The following is a 24,251-nucleotide window of genomic DNA, read 5'->3' as shown; positions in this document are numbered from 1 at the left end:
GCAGCGGAATGACTCAGCGTCCGGTTATCTGAGTCGATCTGACTGGACTCCTAACATAGAGTGACAGGGCAGTTTGTTTCTCTGCCGTCATAAGGAATTTGCTTTCTCTGAGGCATTGAAGTGTCAGAGGGCAATGTCTGAATCAGGACTTTATGTTAGCACTTTGTGTGAGTAACACTCTTGGAGTGTAAAAGTGTGTGTGGAAGTAATAGGAAGAGGATTAAAGGAAGTGTTAAAAGGCTTCTGTTAAATGAAGTAGAGTTGACGTTTGTATTAAATGCGAGGCTACACTGTGAAAACTGCTCTTCTCTCAGGTCCACTTGTACAGATGATCACACATGGCTGTGAATTGAACACCAGCCCTTATATTTGAGCTTTATTTGATTACCTCACTGAAAAAAGAATGACACAGATAATCCAAGACATTGGACCTCATTCATGAAACGCGAGCAGAACCAATTTTTGTGTAAATCATTCGTAAAGCTATTCTGACGTAAATTTTCAGATTCATGAAAGTGTTCGTATTTTCAAAATGTTAGTTAGTACAAAAGAAATGTACACCTGCTCCTTACCAGGTGTAAATGGTGCGTACAACGTTCTGTGTTCTTTTTGGCAAACTGATGACACTGAATTTTGATGCACTGCCATTATAATATTTTACAAGTTCGTTTGCTCTGTTTTGTTGTTTGTTTGTTTTTTGTTGTTGTTTTGTTTTTGTTGATAAATTGTTTAGCTTTGGGTAAAACGCAGCGCTTCACTGTCACATTTTACCCAGCCGTCCAATCAATGGAGGAGGGGCGGGACAAATACTACACCGACAACTGAACAACAATAGAGAAGTTCATATTTATGGTTACTGCATTTTTATATTCAGTAATATTCTTCAAAATGAGATACTAGTAATACGTTACTGCCGTGGATATTCCTAGTCTTAGCAAAGCGTCTCAAAGCGAAAAATGCTGTGCCACCAAAGCATTCTCAAGCATCACCAGCTGGCCGTTTTCAGAAGAGCACCTGGCATTTTTCAGCTGGCTAAAAACGCTTTGATGGACACGTTAATTGAATATTTATTGTTAGGCATATGGCCTATTAGTCTTTTTTGCATTTATGCAATATACTGGAGCCAAACCTGAGAAAGTAGACCAGAATATTCCACTGCGTTCCTGGACACGCAATTGACCGTTCGCAAAGAGCTTGATTGACAGGCGATCTGAGCAATCAGAACACGGATATTATGTTCCGCCGCTGCTTTCCGCCATCTTTCCCGACATCTATGGCCGGTCTCCATAGAAATCCATGTTAAAATGGGGTAAAAAAGATAGACTGAATTGAAACATTTTCAATATAACTAAATATAAATATGTGCGGAGGGTTAAAGGGGTCATCGGATGCCCATTTTCCACAAGTTGATATGATTCTTTAGGGTCTTGATGAAAAATCTATAACATTCTTTGGTTAAAATTTCTCAATGGTAGTGCAAAAAACCCTTTTTACCCTGTCAAAATCAGCTCTGTTTTCAGCACGCTGTTCTAGTCCATGTTGCTTTAAATGCTAATGAGCTCTGCTCACCCCGCCCCACTCTTCTGTGGGGTGACGAGCAGACTGTAAACTTCAGCCGCAAAACTGGCTAACTAGCACATTATTAGGAAAGGCGATTTGCAAAGATTCATAAAAAAAACCTTATACTCACTTCTTCTGTAGATGAAGCTGGATCACGAATTATTCGCGCGAACTTAAAAGCATTTAGGCAGATCGGGGATCAGCACATCCCCTACAAAAACGAAAGTAACATTAATCCTCTGCGTCTTCAGTGGCTCAGATGTTGGGAGTAAATGATGACGGCTATGTTCATTATTACATCCAACAACAAAACATCTCAATCGCTTCATTCTTGTCTTCCCCTGCACCGGAGTTGGCACAATGGAGGACAGCTCACAGCTCACTCAGGGTGGGTCTAAGCAGGGTTGCCAGGTTTTAACAACAAAACCCGCCCAATTGCTACTCAAAACTAGCCCAATCGCGTTTCGAGGGGGGTCCCCCGATAAAAAATGCGTTTCGGGGGATAAAATACACGTGTTTTGGCGGGTTTCCCTGATAAAATTCGCATTTTAGGGGCTAAATATCATGTTATTGGGGTCGCTTCAACCCACGGACATGAAACACAATCCCAATTCCACAGGGAAACCACGGACTTGGCAACACTGGGTCTAAGGTAAGACGGCCTTGTCAATCAATACCGTGGGAGGGTCCTGTGCAGAACTACGTCATTCTGACAGGAATCTCAGAACAGCCTGATTTGAGAAAGGGGATTTAAAATAGGGATTAAAAAAAAAACACTGGGTGTATTTTTATCTTTATAGGGTGGATGTGTACACACTCTTCCAACACACATTTATGTTCAAACAACAACAAAAGTGAATTTTGCATCCGATGACCCGTTTAAGCTGTACTGTTGTTGGCTGCCACATAATGGCAATAAGCTAAGGAATTCCTTTAAAGTACTTGTTTTGCGTACCAGAAAACGTCTCCAGGTTACGAATGTAACCATGGTTCCCCGAGGGAACGAGACGCTGCGTCGGAAAACGCTTTGGGAACGCCTTCAGTGTGACCACACTCTAAATCACATGTAAATAAACATGGTTCCCGAGGGAACGAGACGCTGCGTCGGAAACGCTTTGGGAACTCCCCCAGCGTGACCATGCTCTGAATCACATATGAAACCAGTCCCATAGATGGGCGAGACGTCATGGGCGGGTGACGTTGCGCCCAGGAAGCTATAAAAGCACGTGCGGTGGAACCGGCGTCAGCTTCTAGGAATGAAGCAAGCGCTCAGAGGGATGCCGGAAGTATGGCACTGAGACGCAGCGTCTCGTTCCCTCGGGGAACCATGGCTACATTCGTAAACTGGAGACGTTCCCCTTCAGGAACCCGAGCTGCATCGGAAAACGCTTTGGGAACGAGTATGCCCATGTGGCCAGACTTACAAATCCCTGCCTAGTGTGGAAGAGCACAGCTAAGGCAAGAGAAAGGAGCCAGGAGTGGCGCAGAATGCAGGTAGGCACCTGACAAAGTAGGCGGTGTGCGTAAAAGGCACACTTTTCTTGGCGTTAAATCTTAATCCCAGCTCTTTCATGTGAGCGAGAACGACATCTCGATGCCGAACCGCCATCTGCTCCGATTGAGCTAGTGTCAACCAATCGTCGATGTGGTTGAGTATGTGGATGCCCTGGAGTCACAGAGGAGCCAGAGCAGCATCCACACACTTCGTGAAAGTGCGGGGTGAGAGTTCAAGGCCAAACGGAAGAATCTGGTAAGCTTTTGCCCCCAAACACAAACCTCATGAACATCCATCCTTCTTTGGAACAATGAAGTACCGGCTGTAGAACCCAGACTGTCTGTCGAGAGGAGGGACAACCTCGAAAGCCTCCTTCCTCAAGAGAGTGTTAACTTCTTGTTCCATTACCAGAGCCTGCTCGGGGGCCACCAGAGTGGGAATGACCTCGTTGAAATGAGGCGGAGGAGAACCGAACTGATTCGGTAGCCTCTTTCTACAGTGTGCAGGACCCATTGAGACACATTTGGCAGAAGTTTCCACGCTGCCAAAAAGGTCTACTAAGGGAATCAGTCTCTCGAGAGGGGCATGCCCTCCGAAGTCCTGAGCCATGGCATCAGGACTCTCTTAACTGAAGTCTCCTATTGAAAACGATGGTCCTCAGACCCGCATCATCTCCTAGGAAGACTAGACTGATAGAACCAGAGCCTGCTCGGGGCAGGACCCAATGAGACATGCTTGGCAGGGGGTCCCACACCGCCAGGTGACCTACTAAGGGAACCAGTCTCTCGAGACTGGCCTCTGGTGCACTTAGAGTGGCTAGGCCGGTGCCCTGAAGCGGCGGACCGGCAAGGAACGGCCGAACTAGCTGCTCTAGAAACCTTCGAAGAGGTAGCGAGCCTCTTAGTACCGCTACGTTTTCCGGGCGGTGACTGAGAGAAGCGCTCGCTGGAGACTGCTGCGCCCTGAAGCACCATAGGTGGCAGGGTTGGAAGATCGATCTCCTGAGGGCACTGAGGAGAGACGGGCACTGTATAATGAGAGAGACGGCCACCGTATAATGAGGTGTACACCACTTGTCCCCAGAGGGGGCCGGCCCTCAGAAGTCCTGGGCCCTAGGCGTCAGCCCTAGACTATCCAGCGAGAATGACGGTCCGCAGATCCGCTTTCTGCTAGAAGCCTTCGGCCCGGGAGCGCCACTCTGACCTTCCGCCCAGCAGCCCGTTGACTACCTCAACCTCCTTGGAGGAAGAGAGGTAAACGCATGCTCTCACTCGAGAAAATTTTTATTTATTTATTTTCCAAGAGCTCCTGTATATCTAACTTCTCATAGTCAGAAGAAATACTTCATTTTAATTCCTCAGAATAAAATGCAGCCAAACAACCAGACAAGTAAACATGGTGTGGTGTGATAAGATTCATATCAAAACCGAAAATGATGTAATACACGCGTTGCGTCGGCAGCGAGCGAGCCTCTCAGCTCTCACTCAAAGGGGGAAGAAACCGGAGCACGGGCTTCCGAACCCCGAGAGAGAGCGCTAGATCTAGGGAATGCGGGTGGAGATAGTGAGAGCCCGTCTCCAACCCGTCCCCGAGAGCTGACTGCGCGAGCTGCGCTCCCCAGTAATGCTGCTCATTATAATATTAGACATAATATGCTTGTGAAACTGGTGCTTGTGCAACTGGTGCTTGTGCAACTGGCGAGCTCATCAACGCCCTCCACATCAACCTCCTCGGAGGAAGACAGGCGGAGCGTCGAGCCCTCTCCCCGGGAGGAAGAACCGCAGAAGAACTTCCGATCCCAGAGAGCGGGCACTGGATCATATGCGAACCCCACGAGCGCAGCCGCCTCTCCGCCTCGGAGAAAGTGGGGCCGGCACCACGAGGAATGCTGGTGAAGGCTCCGTCCTCAAAGAGAGCCCTCTGAGAGCGAAGCATACGCAGTAACAAATGCTCGCAATGCGGGCAGTCAGCTCCATCGAGAGCTGACTCTGCGTGCTTCACTCCCAAGCAGGCAACACACAAACTGTGTGTGTCCCAACCCGAAATATAGCGCGGGCAGGGAAGAACACACATCCTGAACGCTGCCTGCTCTCGCCCAAATGCTTCTTCTTGGCTGAAGTTTTGACATAATGGAGCTTATAAGACTCACAACAAATAGCGACTGACACACACACACAGAGCGCTTGCTGAATGACAGAAAGCTGACGCCGGTTCCACCGCATGTGCTTTTATAGCTTCCTGGTCTCTACGTCACCCGTCTGTGACATCTCGCCCTTCCATTGGACTGATTTTACATGTGATTCAGAGCGTGGTCACGCTGAAGACGTTCCCAGAGCGTTTTCCAACGCAGCTCGAGTTCCTGAAGGGGAACCTGTAATGTCCGGCGCTGTATGCATGGCTTGCAGAGCTTAAGTTAAAGAGTGTGAAATAATAAAATGATATGTTAAAACGTGTGCTCTTATCATTCTGTGGACAAAATCCCCTGAACTTCACCCCGAATGGGAGCTGTATATGCATATGTGTGCTCATCTGTTTTCAATGCAGCTAACCTCACATCGCTCGTCATCTTCCCACTTATTAAACTATGACAGGGCCTTTACTGCAAAAACACGGTCATTGCGACACTGTAAAGTGATGAAACTATGGTGCCATGTGCTTTTTTAAACCATTTTCATAGGTTAGATTGTTGGCTCGGAAAATATGTAATGCTCATGCCCAGTAGTCGCAGCTGTATCCCTTCTATCCTTAACCACAAATCAGGCAGGAGAGTCAATTAACTTCGGTGGATTTAAACTTAAAAAATGGTGTGTTCCGCGATCGACCTAAAATACTTTCTGATGTATATTTATGTTCATTTCGTGCTTTACGTAAATATGAAAAGACGATCGGTTCACGTGTTTGAACTAAAGCAATACAGTGATCTGTCAGGACACATTAAGAGCCACAAAACGGTATGTATTGTTTGAATTTCTTTAAAAATTACAAAATTTGAAAGCTGAGAGTCCTGAGACCTTGTTTCATATCAGAAGTAACCTGTCCTGTTCTGTCTGGCTGCACGTTGTCAATTTCCTCTTTGCTCTGCGATGTATTTTTCACTGCATGAGAACATGATGTGTAGTGTGAGAGCGGCATTGTTTGTCGGGGATAGCAACAGTAACTAAAGAGGGTGGGTCTTTGCAAACGGTCAATTTGCGTACTTGTAATTCATAGGCGGGGATTATGCTAATTGTGAATGAGCGTGCACACGCGACCTATTTATGAATGATTGGAATTCATTAACATACGCATGTTTAACTATCAAATCGGAAGTTTACGAAGCATTTGTGAATCTGGAGGAGAGTTTTCGGGAAGGTCCATTTTACACGCAAATTACCCAGAATTTACTCCTATATTTACGAATGTTTCACTATATGGGGCCCATTATATTTTTGTGGTAGGTAAAATCTGGCTTGCAGAGTCTAGAAACCATTCACAAAAATATTTTTTGCATTTAGGTGGTACTTCAACTTAAGATATTTAGTAGGCCTACAGGCAGGGGCGGACTTACCCATTAGCAAAGGTAGGCGACCGCCTTGGGCCCCCAAAAGCCAAGGGCCCCCTAAAATGCTTTTCATATAGGATGTGCGCATTAAGCACGGACACGCGAACGTTTGCTGTTTACGGTGTTTATTACCACGGCAACCATCCGAGTCTGTGGCGCCTGCAGGTGTACAGCTGTACGCACTGTGAGTACCATGAGCGATCAGACTGATCTGAGATTTTCCCCGCAAACTTTAAGTTGTTTCCACTGTTAGAAAAATGCAAGTGATGGCGCTGGCGCCTCCATGTCCTGCAGAGCGCGCTTCAGCTTCCAGTCTCCGCAAACGATTGGATATGCGTCTAACAGCGCACATTTATATAGGTTAAACATTTAAACTAACATTGTGATATACTTGAACTGTTTTATATATAGATTTTATTTTAGGCAAGTCCTGATGATTTTAGAAGGCTAAATTGATCAAACATAGGCTATATATAGCCTATAGGCTATGATCAATCCATCAAAGGCCGCTGGCCTTTACTTAAAAAAACAAAAAAACTTACATATTAACGAACAAAAAATACTCCAAATGTTTTTCTAAATTTACTTTATAAAAAAACGAAACGAAATATAATCACTTTTCCATTACATACAAAACTGAACTATTTTAATAGCTGAAACAGTAGTATAGCTTTTTATGGGAAAAGGGGAAAAAAGACGGGCTAAATTTGAGACCCGTGCAGGGCTTTAATCCACTTCATCCAACGCTGTTTTGTTCTCATCTGTGAGCATGCTCTTGATATATGTATTTTACCATTTTGTTGAGTTTAAAATGTGACACATTCGTCCTGCTCTCACTGAAAGTTTTTACATATGTCCCTTTTAGGTCACAGAGGACTGCTTTTCTGTTATAAAATTTGAACAAGACAACACTGTGGAAACAGTGCCTTCAATATGGCTGGAAAAAACACAAGAGGTATTGACTTTTGATAATGTGTTATGCTGGGGTTCTCAAAGTATGTTAGGAATTATGTCTCCAAAGGCATAATTCTAAAACGAAAGGGCATCATGAAATCTATAGGAAGATTCCTCTCTGCATAAAACATAGACTTGGCAACACCAAATAAGTTAAAGAATTACTGTTTAAAATGGTATTTTACACAAATGTACACTTGCTTAATTTTTTACATTCCAAGTTGTAATTTGTTTCTTCATACTTGGCAGCTCATGTGTAACAATGAGATTTGTACAATAATGTAATTTTTAAAGCACACCTTTTGTAGTTGATGGTAAACTTTAATTTTGCATTTGGAGTCTTTAATGTTAAAGGCATCTGTTTCTTTTATGGCAGGCTGTTTTCTGTTATTGGCCACGCAAAAATGTGTCAGTTAAAGTAAAGAAAGAAGCAATCAAGGTTGATCTAGGAAAATGTGTGCAAATGTATAGGGCCCCATTCCTATATTTTGCCTGGGGCCCCTAATTCACTAAATCTGCCCCTGCCTACAGGACGGGGGGTGGGGGGATTATTTATTTAATTATTATTTTTGTATTATTATTTTTAATGGTTTTCCAATGTGAACATTTTTTTTAGCAAGTACATTGGGTGTTATGGGAAGTGTTCCCGGTTCCGGTTGTCCTAATTAATGCAGCCAAAAAAATCCTTCAACAGATTTGAATATTAGAAATGTGTTAGTGTGTTATGTGTAAGCCAGGTTAAAGAGATGGGTCTTTAATCTAGATTTAAACTGACAGAGTGAGTCTGACTCCCGAACAATGTTATGTAGGTTATTCCAGAGTTTGGGCGCTAAATAGGAAAAGGATCTGCCAACCGCAGTTGACTTTGATATTCTTGGTATTATCAAATTGCCAGAGTTTTGAGAACGCAGCGGACATGGAGTACTATAATGCAATAGGAGCTCGTTCAAATACTGAGATGCTAAACCATTCAGGGCTTTATAAGTAATAAGCAAGATTTTAAAATCTATACGATGTTTAATAGGGAGCCAGTGCAGTGTTGACAGAACCGGGCTAATATGGTCATACTTCCTGGTTCTAGTAAGAACTCTAGCTGCTGCATTTTGGACCAGCTGGAGTTTGTTTATTAAGCGTGCAGAACAACCACCCAATGAAGCATTAATTATGTAATGATCATTTATATATAATTATTTATAATATTGCAGATGCATTTTTTTAATATTTACATTTTTAAATACATTTTTAATCATACCAAATGAATGCAGTCATTTGACAAGACTAGTTCATTCACATAGTTTGATTATGAAGTCATAAGTGTAACAAAAAATAAATAAAAATCAGAGAGCGATATGTTCTTTGTGTTACGGAACCACCAAGGAAGGCGATGAAGACGAGAGTAATCCACAAAAATGTCTTTAATTATAATCCACAAGATACAGGAAAGGTAATAACGCTGGGTGACAGAAACATATGTGACTCTTAACAATGACTGACAGTAAACTGAACCGAAAGGAGACTTTAAATAGGGCAGCTGACGAGGGGCAAACAGGTAATGGGAGTAAACTAATAATGACTAACGAGCAAACAAACTAATGAGCCAAAACAGAACAGGAACAAAACCATATAAGGAAAAACAGGAACAGGCCAACGTAACAGAAAAAGACAATACTAAAGTTCATAATCCTAACAGTACTCCCCCTCCCCGGAAGGCGTGACCTCGCGCCGTAGCAGAATGATCTAAGGAGGGTGGGAGGGGGTGTGGGAGGAGGACGGAGGGGCTGGTAGAAGGGCAGACAGGAAGGCAGGCAGACGACCAAGGTGGCGATGACGGTGGGAGGAGCCATTTTGGGAGACGGAAGGTACCAGGGAGGAGCAGATGGAGGGAGGAGCCAGGAAGATGACAGGAGGGAGCTGGAGCCGGAGGAGCCAGACAGGACCCAGACCGCAGCCATAATGGCGGCCCACGGTGGAGCCGACGGAGGGAGGAGCCATGGTGGAGGAAGGGCTGACGACTCCAGGGGGCTGACTGACGGTGGCGGAGCAGGTTGTGGTGGAGCCCGAGGCGGAGACGGAGAGCCGACGAGCCAGGGCAAAGCTGAGGATCCGGAGGGACAAGGCGGAGCAGGTGGCTTCGGCGACCGAGGCGTAGGCGGAGATCCGGAAGGCCGCGGCAGAGCCGGAGCGACAGAGGGCTGAGGTCAAGCTGGAGGGAAGGAGCCCAACGGAGCCGGAGGGACGAAGGGACAAGGCGCAGCCGGAGGAGTGCAGTCCCGAGGTGGAGGTAGGACTGACCAAGGCGGAGCCGGAGGGACGAGGGAGCCCGGCGGAGCTGGTGGACTGATGGGCTCTGGTGGAGACGAGGGAGCTAGAAGCCATGGTGGAGCCACTGGGTCGCAGGACTGAGGCGGAGTCTGGGCCTCGGAGGCTAGAGGCGGAGTCGAGGGATCCTCTGGACTCAATGCCAATGGAGCTGGAGCTGGAGATGGGCAGACCCGCAGCGAGCCCATGCCACAGAGGGTGAGCTGAGGGGTTGACAGGATCCAGCAGAATGAGCGTTGAGGAAGGGAACAGATCAATGAGAGGAGGCGGGCAAGGGAGGTTGGGTGGGATTTCTTGCCAGAATGATAGAACAGATGACGGACAAATTTGTAACTCAATATTCCAATCTATTAAGTCTCCCAAGTCCAGTTCTTGCTCACCCTCAGCGGTGGCGCAGTGGGCAGGGCTCTCCTTTGCCCCCGCGATCTCCACTGCTTTTTCCCCCGTTGCTTGTGCTGTCGGCTCTCGCACCTGGTCCAGACACTTGGGGCTCTGGCTCCAGGGCGATCACCAGCTCTGTCGCTCCTGATGGTGATGGCTCGATGACCACGGCAGGCTCTTGCTCTCCCTCTGTGGTGGGCTCGGGCAGCTCCACGCCGCGGGGTGTTCATAGACTGGGCTTTGGGCTTTCGGTCTTGATGGTTGATCAAGTCAAGTCAAGTCAAGTCTGCTTTATTGTCAATTCTTCCACATGTACAGCACGGCAACTGGGGTGGCCAGCCAAATTTCAGGGGGGGCCGGTGCCACCCCTGGCCACCACGTAGACACGCCCCTGGTGAGACGGGTGTTGTAAATGTCCTGGAGGGAGGGGAGAGAGGCACCAACGATCTTCTCAGCTGCTCTCACTATGCGTTGAAGTGTCTTGCGGCAGGACACGTTGCAGGCACCGCAGAGTTGATGACTCTGGGCTGTCTGTACTCACGTGTGATGACCCCGGGCTGGGCTCCGCTTCGTCCATGGTGAATGCTGATCCGGCGATCCACAGCGCAAAGTTGATGTAGCTCATAAGCGACCAGCACGGATCAGATCTGGGCATGACTAAGCGGATCTCGTCTTCCAGCCCGCACCAGAATCCCTCCATTAAGGTGAGGTCCTCAAATGTGGCAAGATGGCAATTGTCCAAAAACTCCAGCACATATTCCTCCAGGTCACATCCGTCTTGAAAAATTAAAATAGTAGCCCCGGAAGGGCTATGAACACTGCCCTTCAGGGCTACGTTAATTGAGACAGTTCTAGCCTCATCTTTTGTGGGTCGGTTATTCTGTTACGGAACCACCAAGGAAGGCGATGAAGACGAAAGCAATCCACAAAAATGTCTTTAATTATAATCCACAAGATACAGGAAAGGTAATAACTCCGAGTGACAGAAACATATGTGACTCTAAACAACGACCGACAGTAAACTGAACCGAAAGGATACTTTAAATAGGGCAGCTGATGAGGGGCAAACAGGTGATGGGAGTAAACTAATAATGACTAACGAGCAAACAAACTAATGAGCCAAAACAGAACAGGAACAAAACCATATAAGGAAAAACAGGAACAGGCCGATGTAACAGAAAAAGACAATACTAAAGTTCATAATCCTAACACTTTGTGAATTGAATGGCAATTGAAAACTTTTGGCCTTTTGTGACATAGACATTGGTTTTCAAAAAAAAAAGCAATGTTGTGTGGACAAAACAAAAATTTCATTTCTGTCATGACAGCTCTCGAAACTTGCTAATGCCAATACATCCACAACATGCTGCTGTGAGCATGTGATAAATTCTGCTGCTGCACAAATAACATATATGAATAACCCCCACAGCATACATGATCACCCCATAGCAGAGCTATACAGGTGGAGCTGGGGAAGGTGGAGGGTTTCTGAAGTGCTCTGCTACTGCTACAGCAAACACTAGCCAAGTATTTGAATGTTGAGCAGCGAGCTCATTGGCTACCGATACAGGAGAGAACCAATCAACTGTGACATGTGATAATGATGTCATTATGTCATATTGAGTTAGATCTATCGGACTGCGCCATCTAGAGTTTCGTGCCAGAACTTTATTTATTAAAAATTCAATACAAAGTATACTACAATATTTGATCCACTGCTTTTGGACAGTTTGATCATTTGAGAGTCACACCTGTTACTTATGGTTCTCAATGCCAAACACTGGCTGTGTAAATGTAACCTTTGACTTGTTGCCTCCTATATCAGCAACATCATCACAGTATGTTCTTGATCATTAAACTTTCCTCATCTTTAATCTTCCGTGAAAGTATTTGGCATTTTTCCATTGCTCATCCTCTCTTTCTTCTCTTACTTTCTGCTGAGGGTCACCTTCTTGGCTGAGCAGCTCTTTATTGATGAGCTGGGAGATTTGTTGAACTTGACAGAATTTTTTTTTTTAATTACAGTGAGTTTGGATCTCCTTTAATGGCGTTCCATAAGAAAACTTTAGGAGGAACTTAATTTAATCACAAAGCTAAGAATATCACAAGTGGACAGAAAGTCAAAACCATTTACATTACCATTCTTAAATGTTATATTAACATGCAATGACAATTAAGGTGAATATCTAAAACGTCACACTCTTCTATCTACTGTGCATAATAATAATAATAATAAAACAAAACTTTTATTCCTTTATCCAGTGGTTTGCTTTTGTCCCCTTTAAGACTTGATGCACCTAAATCACTTTATGCTCATTCATCAAGTGATTTAGGCCTGAGGGAAAGCATGAAAGACTCAGAAGGCAGGAGAACAATCAAATAAGCCCCCACATACACCCATACTTATGCAAATATGCACGCATACTCATACAAACATATTCACCTATAAACCCACTCTCACCCTGCAGATTTAGCTGCAAATTCATTTGTAGCCTCCTGAACAACAAAATACACACCAAGGGCCAGATTTACTAAACAGGGCAAATTAGCATTAGATCGCAATTCCATAAAAGCACCGATGAGAGGGGAAAATTCTGCGGGTGATTTACTGGCAATGTACACATTAAAGAACACAGACAGATCATTTCCAAAATGACCAGCGCAATCTACCAAGAGCAACGCAAATTACTGCCTGCTTTAAGACATGCTTTTTTGGGGGGCATTACCAATAATTTGATGAACGCAGACGTTAGTAAATCGCGTTGCGTGATTCATTTTAATACTCTGGTCCTATAAATTTTGTGTCTAAAAGGGAAACTCAAATTCATATTCAATAAGGTCAGGTGCAAAAATAACTGTCCACGCCTTAATTCTTCACTGCGCGTCTTTACTAAATCCTGACAGTGCTATTTTAATGCCAAAAGATGGTTTGTGCTGGTGCAAGCTGTTAGTAAATCTGGCCCAAAATGTTAATGGCCTCTTGACAGCCACTGTTAGACTTGCCAAAGACATCCAAGAACCTGCTAACCGTCTACAGGATTTCGGTACCTAGATAAAACACAATCACACCTGAACAACGTAGGTGGCTAAAATATGCAAGTGACACATGCGTTTAAAAAAAAAAACGTAAATCTCTTTTTAATATATTTGTATGTGAAATGATTGGCCTGGTCTTGTTGAAATTCGCAAGAGCACCAAACATTTTCTGTCCATATTGATAAATACGGACTGGAAGCTGTTGTGAAACAGTAATGGTACTTGCATGCAATGATTTTGGACAGTAATGCTGACGTTACCTTTAATGAGACTTTTTAGATTTAAAAAAATGACATTTAAAGGTTTTCATCTCAGTGTCATTTTCAAGGGACACCTTGAAAAAATCATGTACAAGGATAGTGTCATATTATTAAGGCAGCATGGAGTTTAGTCATATCAAGTAATTGGTTTTTAAAGAAGATTAGAACAGTGACTATCAATTATATCAATTATTATATCAATTATTACAGTCAACTATTAAAATAAAAATAGTAAAAAATTTAAGAGATTACGATTCAGTTAAATGAATACAGCTCTGGAAAAATTAATAGACCACTGCAAAATTATCAGTTTCTCTGGTTTTACTATTTATAGGTACAGTTAGGTCCATATAGTTTTGGACGCAGGCACAATTTTTATAATTTTAGCTGCTGACCAAAACATTTTCAAGTTACAGTTATATAATGAATATGGGCTTAAAGTGCACACCTGATCTTTAATTTGAGGGTATTCACATCAAAATTGGAGGAAAGGTTAAGGAATTACAGCTCTTTAATATGTACCTCCCCACTTTTACAAGGGATTATAAGTAATTGGACAATTGACTGAAAAGCTGTTTCATGGACAGATGTGGGCTATTCCTTCATTATTTCTACATCAATTAAGCAGGTACAAGTTCTGGAGTTGATTCTAAGTGTGGCATTTGCATTTAGAAGCCATTGCAGAATATTCCACTTTTTACCTTTAAAAACTCCTGGGTTGCTTTGCTGTATGTTTTGGGTCATTGTCCACTTGTATTATGAATCACTGTCCAATCAACTTGGCTGCATTTGACTGAATCTGTGTCAGTCTGAATCTGAATCAACTGTTTGTTCCACTTGTATGGAGAGCTGTTGCTCTGACCATGTGATGTGGGTTCAGAGCAACAGCTCTCCATACAAGTGAAACAAACAATTGTTTGGCAGAGGCGGACAGTAGTGAAGTATTTTTACTCTGCTGTAAAAGTACTTTTCAGGTGTCTGTACTTTATCAGTGTTTTTCTTTAGAAAACTTTACTTCACAACATTTCAAAGCATAATATTGTACTTTTTACTGCACTACGTTTCATATTAAATATAATTTAATACATTAGAAATCTATTACTTTCTTATTTTACTCAAGTAAAAGTAATTCAAAGATTTACTTGAGTACAAGAAAGTACTACATTTTTAATGTTCTTAAGTATTAAAGGTAAAACAAACAACAACTTTTATTTATGAAATGAAGTGCAGTAAAAAGTATGACATTATGGTTTGGAATGTAGTGAAGTAAAGTTTTCCAAAGAAAAACACTCCTGAAAAACTGATAAACTACAAATACTTTTTAAATTTACTTGAGTAAAGTAAAAATACTTCACTACTGTCCGCCTCTGTTAGGCTTCAAAAACAAAACAAATCCATCAGAGAGATAGCATGGAACATTAGGACTGGCCAAATCAAACGTTTGGTACATTCTGAGAAAAAAAAAGAATACACTGGTGAGCTCAGCAACATAAAAAAGGCCTGGACGTCCACAGAGGACAACAGTGGTGGATGATCAGATGAATCTGATCCTCTCCATGGTAAAGAAAGACCCTTTCACAACATCCAGCCAAGTGAAGAACACTCTCCATGGTAAAGAAAAACCCTTTCACAATATCCAGGCAAGTGAAGAACACTCTCCAGGAGATAGGTGTGTCACTGTCAAAGTCTACAATCGAGAGAAGTCTTCACAAGAGCAAATACAGAGGGTTCACCACAAGGTGCAAACAAGGCCAGATTAGACTTTGCCAAAAAAAACATCTAAAAAAGTCAGACCATTTCTGGAAAAGCATTCTTTCGACGGCTGAAATTAAGATGCACCTGTACCAGAATGACGGGAAGAAAAAAGTATGGAGAAGGCTTGGAACAGCTCGTGATCCAAAGCATACAACATAATCTGTGAAACATGGTGGAGCAGTGTGATGGCATGAGCATGCATGGCTTCCAGTGGCTCTGGGTTGCTGGTGTTTAGTGATGACGTGACAGAGGACAGAAGCAGCCGGAAGAATTCTGAAGTGTATAGGGATATACTGTCTGCCCAGATTCAGCCAAATGGAGCAAAGTTGATTGGACAGTACTTCATAATACAAGTAGACAATTACCCAAAACATACAGCAAAAGCAACCCAGGAGTTTTTAAAGCTAAAAAAAGGGGAATATTCTGCAATGGCCAAGTCAATCTCCTGATTTCAGGAGCATGAGCATGCATTTCACTTGCTGAAGACTAAACTAAAGGCAGAAAGACCCACAAACAAACAATAACTGAAGTCAGCTGCAGTAAAGGCCTGGCAAAGCATCACAAAGGAGGAAACCCAGTCTTTGGTGATGTCCATGAGTTCCAGACTTAAGGCAGTCATTGCAAAGGATTCTAAACAAAATATAAAAAAATGGACATTTTATTTATGATTATATTTATTTGTCCAATTACATTTGAGCCCCTGAAAATGGGGGGACTGTGTATTGAAATGGTTGTAATTCCTAAGCATGTTATGTTATATTTTTGTTCAATCTCTTGAATTAAAGCTTAAAGTCTGCACTTCAATTTCATCATGATTGTTTCATTTTAATTCTGTTCTGGTGGCATACAGAGCCGAAATTATGAAAATTGTGTCAGTGTCCAAATATACAGTATATGTACCTAACTATGTTTTTGAATACAATGAAAATTTTTGTTTTATTCTATAAACTACTGGCAACATTTCTTCCAAATTCCACATAAACATATTGTCATTTAGAGCATTTATTCACAGAAAATTACAACTGGGGAATATAAATAAATAAATAAAAGATGCCGTGTTTTCAGACCTCAAATAATGCAAAGAAAACAACTTCATATTCATTTTTTAAACAACACAATACTAATGTTTTAACTTAGGAAGAGTTCAGAAATCAATATTTGGTTGAACAACGCTGATTTTTAATCACAGCTTTCATGCATCTGAGCATGCTCTCCATCAGTCTTTCACATTGCTGTTGGGTGACTTTATGCTGCTCCTGGCACAAAAATTCAAGCAGCTCAGCTTTGTTTGATGGCTTTTGACCATCTTCCTCTTCATCACATTACAGAGGTTTTCAATGAGGTTCAGGTCTGGAGATTGGGCTGGCCATGACAGGGTCTTGATCTAGTGGTCCTCCATCCTCACCTTGATTGACCTGTGTGGCATGGAGCATTGTCCTGCTGGAAAAAAACAATCCTCTGAGTTGGGGAACATTGTCAGAGCAGAAGGAAGCAAGTTTTCTTTCGGGACGACCGTGTACATTGCTTGATTCATGCACCCTTCACAAAGCCAAATGTGCCTGACACCAGTCTTGCTGAAGCACCCCCAGATCATCATCAATCCTCCACCATATTGCACAGTATCTGTGAGATACTGTGGTTTGTAGGCCTCTCCAGGTCTCATCTAACCATTAGACGACCAGATGTGGGGCAAAGCTGAAAATTTTTACTCATTAGAGAAGATGACCTTACTCTAGTCCTCTACGGTCCAATCCTTATGGTCTTTTGCAAACCTCAGCCTGGCTCTTCTTTGCTTCTCACTGATGAAGGGCTTTTTCTAGCTTTTTCCTGCCTCTAGGAGCCTGTTTCAAACCATCCTCGCCGTGCACTTCACCCCAGCTGCCATTTGCCATTCTTTTTGTAGGTCACTTGATGTCATCCTATGGTTGTTGAGTGACATTCAAATGACTTGGCGGTCATCCTGGTCAATGGAGAGACATTTTTGCCCTTTGCCGGTCTGTAGCTTTGTTGTGCCCAATGTCTGCAGCTTGACCTTGTTCTTATGAACCGCAGTCTTTGAAATTTTTAAGGATGGAAGTAACCTGACTCTCACTGTATGCCTCTACCAGCAAAGCCAGAATTGAACCTTTCTTTTCCTCACTCCAAATTTTTATTTTTAACTCTTCTGCCATGGCCAATAGTTATTATGTGATTCCAATAACTTTTGAGGAACTTCTAGCACTGATTTTGCCACCCATCTCATCCTATTGCATATAGCTCGCCCTAGTGATGACTACAGCAGTGGTTTTTATACTTTTCCTCGTAAATAAAATTTTGTTGAGGTGATCACCTAATCAGTACTTCATTAAGTAGAACAAGGTGTGCCTGTTTTGGAATTCAACAGAGACTGGAATAGAATGGCTGCCATACATGTAAAGATGCTGATTTACAGTTTATTTTTCATCTGCTTACACACATTTTCAAAACTTTGCCTTTTATTCAAAACTTTACACACAAATCCAAGAATTGCACACACAAAATGCAAAATGCCTTATATCACTTGCAAAATGAAGCACTGCATTCAAAATATCTCATCTCAAAAGCAAACATTTGTTTTGTGTTGCAAACACCTTTGCCATGTTATATTTTTGAATCTATCATATACACACAGTTATTCAAAACCTAAAGCTCTTCTTTCATGAGCTCCTATGTACATTTCTGTTCAAGATTGAAAGTAATTGGCAGAGAGATGTTAAAAAAAATCATGGTAAACATGAAAGCTAGATTGAAACAAAACTTTTTTTACTGTAAGCATTTGTGGTTGTGCAATGTGATCTCATGATAATTCGTATGTATTTTACGTAAAATGTGGTTCTACAAAACGTACATTTACTTACGTTTTTACAGGCACTAAAACGTACAATACTGACATATTTTCAACATCTAAATGTACAAATACTTACATATTTTCAGCATTTAAACGTACAAAACTGAGATACTGACGACACCTAAAAATGAATCTTTATGAATATTGAAATCGCGGCATTAATTGTATTATTGTTTTTAGCTGTCATATCAATGACTTTATGTTTTCAGTTGCATTATTAAACTGTTTACTCATTCACTTTCGTTCTGTTCTGTGTGATTTCTGCTGCCAGCTCGTTTTTAAGAATAGGCCTACATAATGTTAAACAAGACTTCACATTAAATCCTTAAAATAAACAACATTTCTGCAATCGTTTAACCTTTACTTGTCATGTAATGTCTACTTTGTTTGCCATGGGCCACAAAAGGCGTTTTCTTCGACGTGCTGTGACTGACAACCGAACTATAAAATACATCAAAAACGCGACATAATTATGAAATGAAACAATTTTATTCGTGCGCTGTAATCCAAATCTTCAGAATCCATACGACTGCGAGGAACAGACCCAAATCTAGGGATGGGCGGATCGATCCTAAAGTATCGATATTTTCGATACTGGCATTGTATCAAAAGGATCGATTCTCAAATAGAAGTATCGATCCTATGGTTTTTTTTTAAACGAGAACATTTTAGAACAATTTAGAATCTTTTAATAAGTAGTACGGCGTATAGTATTGAAATATTTACTTAAATAGGAACAGCAATGAGAACTATATCTTCCTTCCGCTATATCTCCGCTTGTCAAGACAGCGTTCGCTCACTCTGTCAAAGCACACACAGCGCAGGTTTAAAAAGGGACTTGAGTGCATGGCTGTGGTCATGACTGAAAGAAAAAGAAGCATAATCTGGAGTTATTTCACTCCAGTTAACAATGATAAAGCTTCATGTGACATTTGTCAAAAAACAATACGCCACTGTGGCAATACCACAAATATGATAAAGCATCTAAAAGTAAAACACCCTAAACAGCACGATGAAGTACAGCTGAGGAGAGCAGAGGAGGTAACAGAGACACGACCCCCATCTTCTGGCTTGAGGCAGAGTTCTTTAGCAGAATCCTTTTCAGAGAAGCGGACATTATCCAGGTAGCCTACCAAGTGGTGATTAGGTTATTTGAATACAAAAAGTCGAGTCACATTTATTTATATACTTTAAAAAATACAGATTGTTTCAAATATGAAGATATTACAGTATTTCATGGGGAGCAGAATATTACACTGCATATGAGTATAAAGATTAAAACTGGACATTTTAGTTTAAACAGTAGGATATTTATTAAAACATTTTATACTTTTTTTAGCCTATATATATATTTCTGTTACCTGGTATCTGGTGGATATTCTTAATGAAATTTATATATTATTTATATAATTTAAAACTTCACTTAAAATATCTGGGAGAGATTCACTATCATTATAAATTCTTAATGCCTGTAACACAGCTTTAAGAACATACAGTATATATACAGTAGTCAACATTTAAAGTGGATCAAAACCTTTCATCAAAGTTGTCCTAAACCTAAAACCAAAATGCGTTCTTGTCTTAGGATAATATTTCATAGATGACTCAGAGAGCATGGGCAATTACAAGAAGCATAGGAGAGATGATTGTGAGGGACCTCCAGCTGATCTCAGTGGTAGAAGACAGAGGATTTATTGCATTTGTCAAGACTCTTGATCCACGTTACCAAATCCCTAGCCGGAAAAAGCTGACGGAGGGTACAATAAACAACATGTATGAAGACTGTAAAGCCAAAGTAATGGCAACATTACAAAATGAAAACCATGTGATACAACGGATATGTGGACCTCAAGGTCTACAGAGGCATATCTAACTGTGTCCTGTCATTTCATTAACAACTGGCAAATGCAGGAATTTGTGTTAGAAACCTGCCATTTCAGTGCACAGCATACAGCTGACAATATTAGTGCAGAGCTGAAAAGAATAGCTGAAGAATGGGGCATAACCCAAAAGGTGCTTGCAGTTGCCACAGACAACGGTGCGAATATGGTTTCTGCAGTGCATTAGGCTGGGTGGAAGCATTACCCATGTTTTGCCCATACATTAAACTTGGTGGTCAAAGATGCAATAAAAGCATCTCCTGAGATCTTTCACCTGCTGGAAAAAATGCAGAAGCATTGTATCCTTTTTCCACCACAGTACAAAAGCCACAGAGAAGCTTAAACAGATCCAAAAGCAACTGAAGGTGACAGAACATAAACTGATTATTTCAGTTGAAACCAGGTGGAATGTTAGAGAGGCTACATGAACAAATGGATTCAGTTACAACAGCCCTCCTTCTACTTGGGAAGAGTGACCTGTGCTTTACAAATGAAGAGCGGTCTGTTATCCACCTGACCATTGAGGCCTTGAAACCTTTTGAGGAGGCAACACGTGAAGTATCAGCAGAAAAACACATTTCTATCTCAAAGGTCATTCCCCAAGTATTACTGCTTCTTAGAGCAACTGCTGCCAGTGAGCGTCAAGGTTGCTCTTTTGCCACAGAACTGGCACAGCAATGTCAGCGCAGATTCAGTGGGGTTGAAACCATACACAGCCTCGCTGCCAGCGCCTTTCTTGTCATTAGGTTTAAGCACCTGGCATTTTAGTGACAAAGATCATGTAGAAGCAGTGAAAAAGCGACTCCTATCTGAAATGCAGGATGTCCACTTGGCCACATCTGAGTTAGCTGCTGCACCACTAGAAGCTACCTCAACATCTGTCCTAAGGTCTGTGTCAGTACCTACAGCAAGCTGTGCCTCATCAGTGACTCCTCCAGTGGCCCCACGTACTGCATCAGCTACATCTAAAGGAGGCATATGGGAGGATTTTGACTTCCAGGTTCAGCACAACAACAACAATCAAGAAGCAGTGATTCTATAATTGAAATGTGTCGCTATGCTGAGGAGAAAGTAGTTCCCTGAAACCAAGGGCCATTAGTTTGGTGGAGAAATCATGAGCAAACCTTCCCAGCTCTCAGCAAACTAGCAAAAACAATATCTTGGGATCACTGCATCATCTGTTCCTTCTGAGGGAAATTTCTCAAAGGCAGGGGAGTTGATCAGTCAAAGAAGAAACAGGCTAAAGGGGAAAAATGTCAACATTCTCTTGTTCCTTCGCAAAAACTATGAACCAGTTTTCATGGTTTACACAGGCTTGCTGTGTATATCAGTATGCACAAATGAAGATTGCAACTTAAATGTAAGATTCAACCTGAAGTTCAGCTGATTTAACATTTAAATAATTTTGAAGTGTTTCTAGCCTCACAGACATCCCTGGTTTGATTTTCAGTGCAGTCCATTCACTGTTATCAGGGTTTTATTTATTTATTTTATATATTATTTGTTAGGTATTTAGATTAGTTAGATTTATTTTTTTTTTTGTCAAAAGCAAGAGATTTTGATCAGTCAAAGAAAAACAGGCTTAAGAGGAGAATGTCAACATTCACTTGTTTCATCTCAAAAACCCATAAAGGGAAGAAATGTAGAAACATTATGTGACAATTGTTGAAAAAGATTTGTGTGACGTGTTACGTTTTTGTTATGTACAGTGTTATTTAGCCTATGTTTATTTAATTAATAATGTTCAATATTTTTTTAATAAATGTAAAAAAGAATCATGTATATTGCAGTTTATTTAATATTAATAATGATGGCTATCAAAAAAAACTATATAAAATCACTCATAAAAGTATTTAATCGGAGTATCGGTATCGGTATTTATATCGACGATACTTGTCTTGAAAATACTTGGTATCGGATTGGAAAGAAAATAATTGGTATCGCCCATCCCTACCCAAATCCAAGCCTTTATTAAAATCGAATGCTCATTGGCTCTCGCCTACATCGTCACAGATTGTGACATGCAGTGTTTCTGGTGAGGTGTGTGTTTGAATGATGTTTGCGCGCCTTTGCGGAGTGGATAGGGAAAATAATCTGGATAATATTTTCTGCGATTAACAACTTAAATTCTGCTCTGCACCTCACAAACGTACTGTATTCCACCAGAGAGGACCGCGGCTGCAACCCAACGTCATTTGGATTACTTTTGGTACTGCTTTTTGAATTTTTGCAATAAATTAATGATTGTAATTGCTTTTATCTGTCTGTCATGTTTTTCTTATACTGTACGGAAACCGTTATGTTTAGGTTTAGAGGTAGGAGTGGGATTAGCGACTTTAAAAACATTTTATTGTTCATATATATTGTTACTAAAATGGTTATTTTCCTGCATATTTCGGTCAATTGCGTTTTATGTCCTTTTATATTCGCTATAAAATGGGTAGGTTAAGGTTTGGAGGTAGGTTAAGGGGTCTAAAAATCTAAATCACTTATTGATAAAATGATTTAAAAATGCACATTCGCTATAAAATGGGTAGGTTTAGGTTTGGGGGTAGGTTAAGGGGTCTAAAAATCTAAATCGCTTAATGATATAATGATAAAAATGCATTGATACGAATATCTTAGTGATATAAAAGATGCGTAAATATTTTTCGGGTTTTTTTAGCTAAAAATACGAAGCAATTTGTACGTTTTAAACGTTGAAATAAATCAAATTGTACGTTTTAGCATAAATAAAAACGTACAAAAATTTATGTTTTGTGTTTGTAAATGTTACGTATCAAAACATATAAAAATGAGACCAGGCTGGGTTGTGAATACAGTATTTCACAGTAATAAAGACAAGAAATACATCAACCATGTGTAGTTGTGTAGATGTGTATTTATCAGCCTATTCTAAAGCCTTGATTGGTTGGTGTGGCACTGTGAGGCACTGATCAATCAGTGTGCCATTTTGATTGGCTGTATTTGAAAAAGTTAATCAAGATACTTCCTGCTAAATTTTTGTGTGTTACATCGAGAATTGTGTGTTGTGTTTTGCAAAAAGTGTTTTATGAAATTTAAAACTGAGTCAAAGACTGAGAATTAGTGTATGGTTTTGCATATTTGGTGTATGGTTCTGGTGTTTGAGTGTCAGGTGTCAGAAATTGTGTGACAAGTAAAGATTTTGTGTGCAAGCAGTTGAAAAATTTGGTGTGGTCTCTTAATTTTTTCCAGAGCTGTACACACACACACACACACACACACACACACACACACACACACACACACACACACACACACACACACACACACACACACAGACACACACACATATTATATTGCACCAACCTTGCTTCCTTGATTGTTTGTAAAATCTGAGAAATTTGGAGTAAAAAAATAAATGGCAATAAAATCACTATACATTTACTGTGATGGTTCATATAGGTTGACCCTTCTATCTCTATTTTTATATGTGTGTGCGTGTCTTCCAGGTGGCGGAGCAGCTGATGACTATAGCGTATGAGAGCGGGGTAAACCTTTTTGACACCGCAGAGGTGTATGCTTCTGGAAAGTGAGTATGACTCAGCATCAGCAAGATTACCCATAATTCACTTTACTCCATGAGTCATTATTAACATCTCTGTCTGTTATAGAGCTGAAGTCGTACTGGGAAACATCATCAAAAAGAAGGGTTGGAGGTACGGTTGATTTGTATGTGTGTCAAGCACACCTGTGCAACTGTAATACAAGATAAAGGAGGTAAAAACCAAAAATAAATGAGTGGAACTGGAGCTTTTAATCCCTTTGCAGTTGTTGTGTACCTGCTGGCTCTGGCATGGGTTACGTGTCATTACTCACACACACTTTTGATGAAGACTTTGATCACTAGGATCTTGCTCAGTTTGTATCACTTAATCAATGCCACCAGACGAGTGCATCCTGGTGATGGCTGTTGCCATAGCAACAGATGAGACCCACTGTGATTACCATGACTTCTGGAATGACAGCGCTTTTGCTGACTATAAAAACTATGAAAAATTACTCAGCTGATTTGTCACATGAAGTGAGATTTATTATTCACTTCGAGATTCACAGCAGTTTTTCACATTAGCTATGTAGTGAGGGAAAGAGTTAGAAATGAAAAGTTGAAAACAGAGTACTTGTTAACCTGCTATTTTTTAATTGTATTGGAAACTATATGCAGTTTGTTTCCAGTCGTAAC

The 24,251-nt window shown here is 41.4% G+C and overlaps 1 protein-coding gene across 2 annotated transcripts in view; it reads left to right on the top strand.

Annotated features, from left to right (window-relative positions):
- Nucleotides 1-24,251, top strand: part of LOC107675612 (voltage-gated potassium channel subunit beta-1-like) — a 116,559-nt gene that overhangs the window by 63,452 nt on the left and 28,856 nt on the right. For both annotated transcript variants that reach the window (XM_016470017.1, XM_016470016.1), the window contains exons 4-5: nt 23,521-23,600; nt 23,683-23,727. In XM_016470017.1, the coding sequence (XP_016325503.1) occupies nt 23,521-23,600; nt 23,683-23,727 (125 nt within the window). The remainder of the gene's footprint in view (nt 1-23,520; nt 23,601-23,682; nt 23,728-24,251) is intronic.

Source organism: Sinocyclocheilus anshuiensis, unplaced genomic scaffold (genome assembly GCF_001515605.1).
Source record: "Sinocyclocheilus anshuiensis isolate Anshui unplaced genomic scaffold, SAMN03320099.WGS_v1.1 scaffold2082, whole genome shotgun sequence".
Lineage (NCBI taxonomy): Eukaryota > Metazoa > Chordata > Actinopteri > Cypriniformes > Cyprinidae > Sinocyclocheilus > Sinocyclocheilus anshuiensis.
The sequence above is the reverse complement of the archived record's forward strand: the minus strand, read 5'-3'. Positions and strand labels throughout refer to the sequence as shown.